Below are 12,511 nucleotides of genomic sequence, written 5' to 3' on the forward strand. Positions count from 1 at the left end.
AACCTCCTTCTATTCTCTCCCACCTCAGATCTTCCCAGCCTCCAATCAGACATAGAAAGACAAGGTCCCCATGTTCTAGCTCATATGTGGAAGCAAAAGCAATCAATCTGAAGGTGGAATAATCATTTTACTGCTTTTGTAACTAAAAGTAAACTGTTTTACTTGTAATATAAGCTACAAAAAAATTTAAATATGATGCTTCAAGACAGTATCAAAACTGAAAATACTGACTTTATAAATGTTATTCAATAGATCCACCAACATAAATTTTTATGAAGTTTACTCAGATGTGAATGTTCCTTCTATCGTGCACAATTTTGAAGATATTGGTCCAAAATTCATCTTCTCTCTTAAGGTTGGTAAGCCTATCATAAGGTTGGTAAATCAGGAAAAGGCATGGGGTGGCGGGGATGAGTCTTGGAAGAGAAGAAAGGGAAATGAAGTTGAAATACCCCCCTGGTTCTCAAACTTGAGCATGCATTAGGTTTACCTGGAGGGCTTGTTAAAACAGGCTTCATTCCCAGAATTTCTGAGTCAGTAAGTCTAGGGATGGCCTAAAAATGTGTATTTTTGACAAGTTCCCAGGTGATGCTGACACTGTTCCAGGTCCTATATACTTTGAGAGCTACTGGGATAAACAACAGATATGTAAACAAGTCTTTGTGTTTAGTTATATGTCCTGGGTAAGAGATAATGATATATCTTCAAGGTAAATATTCAATGGAAATCAATAGGATATTACTGTGGCAAACATCCTCATAATAGAATGATGTTGCCAGCTTATTCTTGGAGACCACTTCTGTTTTAGAAGCTTACAAGTATGGGTTTTGTACAGTCATTCCTGGTAGTATCTAAAAACATTTTTGAGTTAAATTCTAATGTCTATGAACAGGCAATTATATTCTAAAGACTATGATCAGTCTTATGAAAAGAAATTAAGTTGTGAAAAAAATGGCTTTCATAATAATATTATTACATGGGAGAAATTTTGGAAAGTAGAAAAGCATCCATCCTCCATCCTGAGTCAGTATCGTTTTATTTTTTGTACATTTCCTTCTAGTCTATGGCATGGCTGCAACTATCAAGTTTTTTGACTTCAAAAACAATCTATAAAAGAATCTTGATTTGTTATACAGATACTGGAATTTATAAAATATGGATGGTATTCGGTAGCCATGTTTTTTAGGAAATTTAATCAGTTCATAGTAAAAATAAAATAGCATTCATAGTGTACTGAGTATCAGCCACAGTATTAAGTGCTTTAAATATACACGTTACCATGTTTAATTTCCAGATAATTATGAGATTGGTACCGTTATTATTCCTAGGGATTTTTTTTAAAAAAATTATAGAACCAATAAGACATAAGCACTGTCCACCTAGAACAGAAACCCCACGGATGAGAACAGATGGTATACCACCGCATGCCCACGGTGTTTCTGATTATCTTTATTTCACATATAAGAAAACTGTAGCATAAGGAGCTTCCTTACCCGAAATTCTGCTACTCTGTTGCAGTTGCTTACTATATTATAGTTGTCCTCCATCAACACAGAGATTATTGATAATTTCCCTTGTGTCCATGAATCATTTCGTGACAGGAGTGTTTTCTTCCCTATGTAGGTAACAACAGGAAGTATTCCAGTGAGCATGGCATCTGTAATCATTCACATCCCTCAGTACACCAAAGAAAAGAATCCACTGATGTACCTGACTGGGGTGCACGTAGACCGGGTAAGGACCACAACATAGCCTATAAAAATGTGCACTTTTAAGATGGAGATAACCCAGGAGTTCTGGGCAGCTGTCTGACATTTTGTAGATGAGAAACAAGGAATAACCTCTCTGTATCCCAAGGGCCAATTACTTAGCAGTTAATTGCATAAAGATAGCTCTCTAACATTGGTGGGTTTTTTTCTGAAAGTTTCTCAGTGGTTCTCCCATGTAGCCTGGGCCAAGACGCATTGCTATAGCAAAACACCTTGACGTTGGCTCTCTTTGGTCCAGGCACTTAGCTGGTTTTACAGTTTTGTTCTTCCTACACTGTGCACGGGAGACTATCGGACATAAAAATCTAAAATGTTCCACAGACAAGAACCCTGAATTAAATCATTTGCAATATATTTATATTCCAAATTTATCTCATCACTTATGACCTATGTATTACCCCACTTGGCAGTACTACAACCAAATACCTGAGGCTAGGTAGCTTTTATAAAGAGAAGAGATTTATTGAACCTACAGTTCTGGAGACTCAAGGGTATGACACCAGCATCGTTCGAGAACCTCGTGGTGAATGCTAGGAGGCAGAGAGAGGGGTGGGGAGAACACTGTCAAACAGGAAACTAGACAGGGACTGGAGTTCCACAATTGCTTCTGAGGACACAACCCCATTTAGGGCCTCCTGCTGGGTCCCAACTCCTAAAGGTCCTGTCCTCTCTGAACACTGCTACCCTGGGGATCAAGTTAATGATATGAACTTTGGGGGACAAACCACCTCTAAACCAGAGCAGGCTATAAGAACCTAGACCACCTCATCAATTCACCTCAGAGGATTTGAATACTGTGGTTTTACTTTAGTGGCCACCAGAAGTCTGGCCAGGTAAGCACAGCAGCAAGGAGCCTAACCACCCTCCCTAGCAGGACGTCCCAACATGTTGAAAGGAACATCATCAACCATTTTGCTTCCTAAATCTGATTTGGTGTTCTTCCTTGTAGGCTGGTGACATCAGCTGTAAAGCAGAAATAAATCCTCTGAAACTAGGACAGACTTCTTCATCTGTGTCCTTCAAGAGTGAAAATTTCCGGCGCACGAAAGAGTTGGTGAGGACAGGGGCCCCAGCGGAGTTTCCTGCAGTGATTCAGTGTTTGCTTTGCCTGGCATCTCGGCACCTCCCTTCTCCACCAGTTCATATCTTAGACCGTCCTCATTTTGCCTTCAGTGGCATGTGAGAGTTGGGGTTTAGAGAGTACATTCTCAAAGAGAGAGGTTACTGGAATTATTAATTAGGCCATTACTTACAGAATGCACATCCAGGGCTCCTGACATCAAAAGGACACTTGTGACCATTGTGTCTCTGTGCTGCACACTTTGGGAAAGTTGCAAAGAGCTGCAAGAGTTGGGTGTGTCCTCTATAGGTGGTGTCCTTGATCCCTTTCCACATAGGCACGGATGTTTTTCATTGAGCTTCTTCTAAGTTTGCTACCCTCTTTGTTTTTCAGAACTTCATCTTCTGCTCCCAACCTATGCCTTTATCTTTTGGAAAGAGATTAGTCTAGCATGGTGCTTGACATATATTAAGCATTCAAATAAGCAAACATTTAGTGAACAATATACCCTGAACAAACCACATCTCTCCAGTCTGAATAATATTGAAATTCTCCTGGTTTTCTTTATTGCAGTTGTTTTATTTTGTGAAGGATGGGAAATAAGGGAGAATGAAATTTTGTCTCTTAATGAGCACTAGACCACATACAGATTTGTGTGTGTTGTTACTTAAATGGCATTGCTACCTTTTGACCTTTGACATATACCAATATGTCATAACTGTTTATGGGTGTGTGTGTGTGTGTGTGTGGTACTGAGGATAGAGCCCAGGGCCTCCTGCATGCTCATCAAGTGGTCTACCACACAGCTACATCCCCAGACCCCTCATAATTGTTTTTTAAAATGTTTTAAGGTAGTTTAAGATTCACAGCAAAACTGATTGAAATCTACTGAACTTTCCTATATGCCCCATCCCCACATTCTCATGGCCTCCTCCACCATTGAAATCCAGAACTCAAGTGGTATATTTGTTACAATTAGTGAACCTACACTGACTCATCATTATCATCCCAAATCCATATTCCACATCAGGGTTCACTATTGGCATTGTCAAAATCCATAGTGTGGATTTTGACAGATGTATAATGACACGTATTCATGATTATAGTGTCATACAGAGAAGCTTCACTACCAAAAAGAAAAAAAAAAATCCTCTGGGCTCTGAATTCTTCCCTCTCTCTCAAACCTTGACAATCATTAATTCTTTCAAATTAAAAAACTTCAAGTCTTTCCAAATTTCAAAATCGAAGAAATTAATTTTCATTATTAGGATTAATGCCTAGATTATACTAAAATTTGTTTATGTTCAATAATTTACTTAGCTAGTACATTATTGATAAACAAGTTGGGTTTGTTGATGTTGTTGTTGTTGTCATTGTCATTGTTTTTACTCTCAGATCTAGTGGTACAATAGACAGGGTTGGTGTACTTTAAATCCACACACTTTTTCTTATCTCCTGAGGCTATCTGTAAACATAGGAAATGGCTGGACACAAAGGGTATGCAATTTTTACATTTTGAGACCTAGTTAAAAAAAAAATCCCTTGAAGAAGAGTTCCAAGTACTAATAACTCATGAGATTGTTTATTTCCCTAGATCCTTCCCAGCACTACGTTTTATCTATCTTTGTATAATTTTGGCATTTATTCTTTTTTACACCTGTATTAACACTCTCTTTTCTTTTGCTATTGACTCCAACCTGAAAGAACTGCAGAACTGCCTCCTGTAGTAATGTCACCTGCTGGCTGAAAGACCTTCACATGAAAGGAGAATATTTCATTAACGTGTCTACCAGAATTTGGAATAGGACTTTTGCAGCAGTAAGTATCAATATTACCCATTGGGTTCATAAATAACAAGGAAACATAGGCTTCATTATCAAGGAGCTATTAGGTTGATTCAAGTTTATGATAGCCACTTTACTCTGAAAGGAAGTAAGGTTCCATACCTTTCCAGTGCTCCCCCAATCTGGCTGTGCCTCAGAATGATCTGGGAGCTCATGCAATGTTCTGCTTCATGGACTCCATGCCTACCTATGATACCTACAGGAATGAAGTCTTGTTGCCCTGGTTAAAGATAGCATGTGCATTGTCTCCTTCCTCATGTGTCCCTGCATTTCCATCTTCCCAGTCTCCTTCACCACACCCATATAGAGATGCATTCGACCCTGTCTGTCTCCTTGAACTCTTAACTATTTCGTCTTAAATCATCCATAGATGAATCCAGCATAAAGGTCTGTCTCCCCATATTACAGCAGGTAATATCTGCTATCCTATTTGACTCTTCCTCTGGTAAGAGAGCCCAGTGACCACACAACTTTTTAAGTCATTTCAATCTCCAAGAAAAATTCAAAGAATGTGCCCAATGTCAGTGTCATTTTCCCCTAAGGCAGGTATGAGTCTACCTAGCAGTGTTCCAGCATGGTTTGGGGTAGCCAGAATTTCAATGTAGTATTAAAATATAAGTATGAACGGGCTTCCTTAAATCTGACTGCTGGAGTATCTAGCCATTCCTTTTGCCAACCATGGCCCTGATTGAGTTGATAAAATATAAATTAGTATGAAACCTCCTGGGGCCTGTGTGGATCTCACTGTACTTTTTTTTTTTTTTTAACAAATAAATCAGTTCCCAGAGTGCTTCCAACCAGACTCCACTCTCTGTTTTTTTCACCCTGTCATGGACTCTTCAATAATCCCCACTTCCTGATGTGGAGTTTTGTGTAAAAGATCAGACAACTGAGCTCTTCTAACTTGTGTCTGGAATCAAATATAAGCAAATATTTTCGTACAGAGACATAGTATAAAAAGGAATACTGAAATGTTAGGGAAAATACAGAATTGGGGAGTGGGGAAATGAGGAGTTTGGTTTTCTTTTTGCTTGCTCTTATGTGTTTTCTTGTTATCTGCATTTGCTTCAAAGCCCTTGGGACAATTCTAAGTCCCCTGAGATGCAACATAAGCTGTTAGCTGCACCACCTTCTAGCTGGGGCAGTATGATGCTCAGTTTACCAGTAGGTCCTTGGCTCCTTGGATTTGAGGAACAGATGTTTCAAAGCAAACCTTGCCAACTGGGAAGGAAAAGTGACTTTTGGACATCCAAATGCAGTCACGCCAGTACTGTAAAAAGTGTTTGGTTTTTCTTGAGTTTGTTTAAAGCTACACCATTTTAACTATGAGGTTTTGTTTTGTTTTGTTTTGTTTAAGTACCTTCCCAACAGTTTTCAGAAACAGTAGTTTCACTTCTGTGAGCAAATTTCTTAGAAAGTATATTATTTATTCTCCTGCAACATGGTTATGATGGCTGAACTGAGAAAATCCCCTGAAGAGGTATTCTATGTCAATTCCCACTCATATCCCTCTTTCATGAAAGGTCAAATATTTATTCTGTACCCTGTTTTCAGCTATTTCAACAGCAAAGTGGATGTCTCTCAGGCCACCTGAGAGATCCAGTCTGAAATGTAGATCTCATTTCCTCTATTAGAGCACATTAACGCACTGCCTTGTCTTGCCACCTTGTTTTCCTGATGTAATGCAAGTCAACTTTACATGTCAAGTAATTTGTCATGAAGTGGTTGCTCAGGCTTCCAAGCTGATGGGAGCACAGGCCGCCATTGTAAGAAAAGGCCTTAATGCTTGCTGGCAGGTGTGCTGCTTCCCTTTCCCAGATGTGCAAGTGTGCCTGCTTGTAGTTGTTACTCTTCCAGAAAATTGTGTTCCTGTAAGAGGGGCCTGCTTTGAAAATGCAGATATCTCAGAGTTGCAAGAAAAATTATTTCTGCTTCACAGCGACTATTCAACTAGCATTCACTTAACTGCTACTTTTTTTTTTTTTTTACGTAAACCATTATCAATACTCAATGTTTCCCCTATAACATATGTTTAAGAGACCAGTGATCAGGATTAACTTCTGATGCAATCTTCCATCTTGAGAAAATTAAGAAGAACCAAAGACCGAGCCAGTGGAAAGGAAATAAATTGCTCACTTTTTGGAATTATGTTCCCTCTTTCTGGCTCCTAGAGATAGTTTAACAAATTACCTCATGGAGTATGTTGAATCTTGTGCCCTAGTAACCAGAAAAACTGAGTCCTAGTAGCCAGAGAATGTGAAAACAGCTCTAAAATCTGAGCATTGTACTCTATTTCATATGAAGTGTCAGGCCCAAATTTTGCAGTATAGTGAGAACACATCAATAACAATATTCTTAATGAAGAATAAATTTGTTTGACTAGATTGGAGAATGAATACAAAGTTATTTATTTCATATAAGGAAGTTTCTAGTAACTTGAGCATAAAATATATGTCCTTCCTATATGCCTACCTAATATCCAGTATTGTTTGATAGAAACACTTAGATTATGAAACCTGAAACTGTTCCTTACGTTATGTAATATGCCAAAGGATCAAGTTATCTGCTGCTGACATGCATGGTTAAGTTCAAGTGTACTTTGAGACAGCATTATTTTACAGGTGCACCCAAAAGGAAAATTGTCTTCTCTTATAAATGTTGGCTTTTCATTCCATTATGTGACTTGCTCAGGTACATACATAAAAAGACTATTTGTAATTTTCTCTCATGTCCCAAGTTTCATTAAATTTTTATTAATTTTCATTAACTTTATTTCTTGACATATTAAAAACATGTATTGTAAATCCTGGCTTTTCAACCATTTTCATGTTCAAATCACACAGGGAGATGTTTTAACTGGCTCCTGTCTGGTCCCACTCACCATGATTGGGTTTAATTTGTGGTGGCAGGGCCCAATCAACCAACATTTGCAAAGTTGCCCACCAACTCCTAATGAGCAATCCCATTACATAAGGCCCATTCAAGCACACAAACATTCTTGAGTCTTCATAATTGACATTCGCTCTTGTCACTTTCTACTGGCAAATAAACAAATAATAAACATGCCAAGTTTTCTGCATTTACTGCTGTTAGGATAAAATATTTTCCTTTTTCTATTTTCCAGTCAACTTTCCAGACAGTACAGCTGACAGCAGCTGCAAAAATTGACACCCATAACCCTCAGATATATGTGATCGAAGAAAACACTGTTACGGTAAGCACCACACCCCTTCCCATGATTGGCAACCTATTTCTAAAAATGCAGAATATTCATTCTTCTTATCCATGTGCATATGGAGGTATCTTACTGAAACTCTGAGAGTCTGATGATTATTATGTTGAGCTTTAGCAAAGGTGTTTGCTAAATTTCAGAGATATACATTTCCTCCTCCAGGCGCCCATGTTGGCAAGGCTGGGTTTCCTAGAAGTGATGATCCACAGAAAGGCACAACATGGGAGCTCATCTTGTTTGGGATATCAAGCTATCCTTTCTCCATGCCCACATCAGCAACACCAGTTTTCCTTTCTCCTATGTTTACACAAAACCATCTAGACCTTAGGTCATATAATCCAAGTCATGCTTATTAAATCATAAATTGTATTTTGGAATACTTCTTATAGAGAACTGTTGAAACATAGCTACTAAATAAGGTATTTATTAGAAGACTTTTTAAAATAGTATGTAATACAACCAGACACTGTCACTGTGTGGCATGTCCATTCATAGTCTTACATTCTAGAAAACTATAAATGCTCCCCTTGATACAAATGATTCTTCAGAGAAATGCATTTCCACAGAAAACAAAGGTTCTCTGTTCCAAGAGCTGGCATGGATAACTCTCCTCTGCACTGAAACTCTGGTTAGCATATGCCATTTTTAGATATAGTAGGATTTTTATGCCCAGCTAATCTTCTGGCAGAACCCTGAGCATTTTCTTCCCAAAGCTTTTGTTAGGAGTTGGAAGCCAGATCACAACTTTGCCCCCAAGGCAGCTGGACGGCTGGCCTGGGTCCATTGCTTCTGCCCACAGACTGGTGAAAAAAACAATGGCCCATGAACTCTGGGCCTCTCAATGCCTGAGATAGAGCTCACAACACTGCTGTGGCTCTCTTGTCCCAGGGGAAATGATTCCACACAATAGAGGATGCTTTTTCGCCACTGACTTAGGAACTTCAGTGAAAGTCCACACCTTCTTTTCAGAGGCCAGCCATGGAAAATTAGAAACAGAGCCAAAGGAAATGCAGACTTCAGATTCAGACTGCTATGAACTTAGCCTAGGGGGAAAGTGCTATAGATTTTTCTTAAAAGCTCACTTTAGAAAAATGCAGTGTTCAAACAATATGTAAAACTCTGCTGAAGTCTTTGTTTTTTAGAAAGCAGACTTAAGCATATTAATTGAAAATTCAAATTAACAATTTTCATGAATGTATTAGTTTCTCCTTTCTTGGTTTCCTCCCAGCAGCACTAATAAGTAACAGAGATCAACTTTTACTTGTGTCTACGAAAGTTTACTTGAATCCAAACAATAATGGGATAATTTTGGAATAATGTTTTAAGCCCAAATAATAAATCAACACATCCCTCTAGGTAAATAAGTGACTATTATATTTATTTAAATCCCAGGCCACATAAAAATCTAATATGCACAGCTTTGCACTCATGGGTCAATAGAGATCCATGGGCCCCAGGTTAGGGAACTATGGAATAGAGAACTAGGCATATGACTGTGATTATGCTGTGTACTATATGAATTTTTAGGTACTTTATTCATAAATTTGTGAAAATAAGAACCCTGATTTTAGCTTTTGAAGACACAAATGAGGAGAAATACAGTCACCAAGGCCAGTTTCCAGTTTAGCCCAACCCCTAAGTTGCATGACAAGGAGCAGCTAGCTCATCTGCCACCTTAACTTAATATTGTGATGTAAATAGATAATACCCCTTTATTTTGCTCTAAAACATAGCTAAGGGTATTTTGTGAAGGAAATTGCTGATTCTTTCACCCATTAAAAAAATTAAAAGGAAGTAGAATATGAAGTGTCACAATAAAACTCTTAGGACAGCTGTTCCCATGCAGTATGACAAAGATTGCCAGGAAAATGGTCATAAAGAGTCATAAATGCCCTCAAGGACAATTTCATCACTGCAAGGTCACCTTGAGCCCTGAGGTATTATATGTAGTCTTCCAACAACTGACACCAACCTTGACTGAGATTTAAGAGAAATCAATTAGTTTAAAAACCTGATGCCAACTTCTTCTTGTTGAATCAGGAAAGCTCAATGGATCGTTCTCTGACTCCCTGGCTCAAGGCTGCTTTCAGTTGGTGGGAATGAAAACTAAATGAAACTGAAATTCTGATTTCATAAATCATTAAGAGATCTGAGATTGTCATGCATTACGCAACCATAAAATACTGAAGCAATCAAAAAAGAGAAACTAGAATAATTTGGATTTTGCAGATTTTTCTCTAAAAACTGTCTACACACTGCTTGAGGAATGTCATCATGTCATTTCTAAAGCTGAAGACCTTCATTTACAGGATTACAGAATTGAACTAGACCATCTCCCTGTTTTCAATGCTAAAATTGAATACTCAATTGTGAACATGTATTTACAGATCCCCCTTATGATAACAAAACCTGACGAGAAAGCTGAAGTACCCACAGGAGTTATAGTAGGAAGTATAATTGCCGGAATCCTTTTGCTGTTGGCCCTGGTTGCTGTTTTGTGGAAGGTAAAAAAAAAAAAAAAAAAAATAAAAAAATCATATGTTAAAATACAGGACCTTAAAGCTTTCTGTCTTCAATTTCCTTACAAAATAGCAACTTTAAGCATTATATGGCACTGCCTCTGTCATGGGGAAAAGAAATGCAAGGCTGTTTACAGTTTCTCACTCTGTCTTTGAAAAATCTGATCTTATTTTTTTTTAACTTCCATTCATTCAGGGTGCTGAAATTTTTTTCAGCTTCAATAAGTTTACTCTGAGAAATTTAACTTTATACAATTCAATTGAACTGTCTAGAACTAAATTTCCTCACTAAAGGGGTGGGAGATACCAAATCAGCAATACGCTTTCCACACTTTCACTCTCCAGAGCCTTGGGGACTCCAAGAGGTGCATCAGAGGAAGTGGGCAGCTTAGGGGCCAAAAGTACCATTCCAAATAAGCCATGGGTAGAAAAATTATTTTTTTACTTGTGCATGTTCATTGGGTACAGTGTAATGTTACTATATGGGATATTCATGGTATAATATTCAAGTCAGGATAATGATCATACCCAAGGAATGGTAACATTTTTATTTTGTCGCCTTTACAGCTTGGCTTCTTCAAAAGAAAATATGAAAAAATGGCCAAAAATCCAGATGACATTTATGAGAACACAGAACTCAACAGCTGAACCACTCAGCAGATGCTTCTGAGGTGGGAACTGGCAGCATCCCAGCTGGGGTTTTCTGTGATGGTGAATGGGGTTCTTCTTAAGTCCGAGTTTCTTAATATTTAATAGGTGAACTAGCTTGATATTTGAAGAGAAACTGCTGGTCAGTTTGGAAGGAAGAAATTGTGGGTGGGGGCTTGGGATATAAAGGGTAAAAAACTTATTTTCTACACAGAAGAAAAAAGCAATCTTTAAACTGGCTGGTCCAGGGTTTACATTCTAATGTGTATATGTCACAAAGATGATGAAATGCTTCCAGGCATGACAAGTCTTAAATAAATTCTAATATTTTCTCAGAATTTGGGGGGTGGGGAATGCTATCTTTAAAATGATTAAGTAGCAACTCTAAAAATGGAAGTACCCAGTATATATATTATATATAATTATATATTATACAAAGATTATATCATATAGAATAATTGTATATTATCTATATATCAAATGTAATTTTGTATATTATTATATAATGTATAGTACTGTATAGTATATTATACATATTATATATAATATATATTATATTAGGTACTTCCGTGTGTGTGTGTGTGTGTGTGTGTGTGTGTGTGAAATTATCATGTTAACAAGAGGGCAAAAAAGCTAACACATTGTTTTTCAATTTATGCTGCTCATCCAAAGTTGCCAGAGAAGATACTTTTAAGTGATAATTTTACTTATAAACTCAGTAAAATATGCCATTGGTTCTTTCCAGTCTCAGACTCCAGCTGCCTCTTCAGAATCCTATCTCACTTTAATTGTCAAAACATGGCTGAATAACTAAAAGCTTAGAATATACCTCCTACAAAGAATATCTCCATTTAAATTGGAGAAGGGAACAGTGTAAAGTCCAAGGCACAAAACTTTGCTTATATAAATGATTATATTACAAATTTCTTTTCTGCAATCATTAAAAGAATTATTTATTAAATTGTAAAAACAAACATTAAAATGACCAAGTTTGAACCTGGGCTGGATGGTGTGAGCATATGAGGGACATGGGGAACTGTCCATCAAGCTCCAGCTGTAGTCCTGGGGCCATGATCCTCTTAGAGAGCAGTGGTCCTGACAGTGCCTCTGGAGATGACGCTTACCTCACCAGCTCCACATTTCAGACTTGGAATTTGTCTTTCACTTTTTATATTGAAGTGTTGCATTGTGGGTACTGGGCTTCCATCCTCTTTTCTTTTCCTTTTTTTTTTAATAACAAATGTTTGGTAACACTGTTGTCTGATGGAGGCCCAGCCTGTGCCAAAGGAAGGAGGAAATGTCCTTTCTTTTAAGATGCACAACAGTTAGTACCTAGTGAATTTTTGAAAAAGGAGCAATTTCTTTAGCATCCTTCCTCCCCCCTTTCTAAAACATTCCCCCACCCTCTGATTCCCAGTCTGGTACGGGTTCCCTGCAGC

The 12,511-nt window shown here is 37.9% G+C and overlaps 1 protein-coding gene across 1 annotated transcript in view; it reads left to right on the forward strand.

The window, feature by feature from the left end:
* The window catches only part of Itga2 (integrin subunit alpha 2), a 96,122-nt gene extending 85,050 nt beyond the window's left edge, over positions 1 to 11,072 (forward strand). The window contains exons 24-30 of the mRNA XM_026385944.2: positions 253 to 355; positions 1,624 to 1,734; positions 2,719 to 2,823; positions 4,534 to 4,647; positions 7,798 to 7,887; positions 10,293 to 10,409; positions 10,992 to 11,072. Coding sequence (XP_026241729.2) covers positions 253 to 355; positions 1,624 to 1,734; positions 2,719 to 2,823; positions 4,534 to 4,647; positions 7,798 to 7,887; positions 10,293 to 10,409; positions 10,992 to 11,072 — 721 coding nt within the window. The remainder of the gene's footprint in view (positions 1 to 252; positions 356 to 1,623; positions 1,735 to 2,718; positions 2,824 to 4,533; positions 4,648 to 7,797; positions 7,888 to 10,292; positions 10,410 to 10,991) is intronic.
* The last annotated feature ends 1,439 nt before the right edge of the window (positions 11,073 to 12,511 follow it).

Source organism: Urocitellus parryii, chromosome 1, assembly GCF_045843805.1.
Source record: "Urocitellus parryii isolate mUroPar1 chromosome 1, mUroPar1.hap1, whole genome shotgun sequence".
NCBI lineage: Eukaryota > Metazoa > Chordata > Mammalia > Rodentia > Sciuridae > Urocitellus > Urocitellus parryii.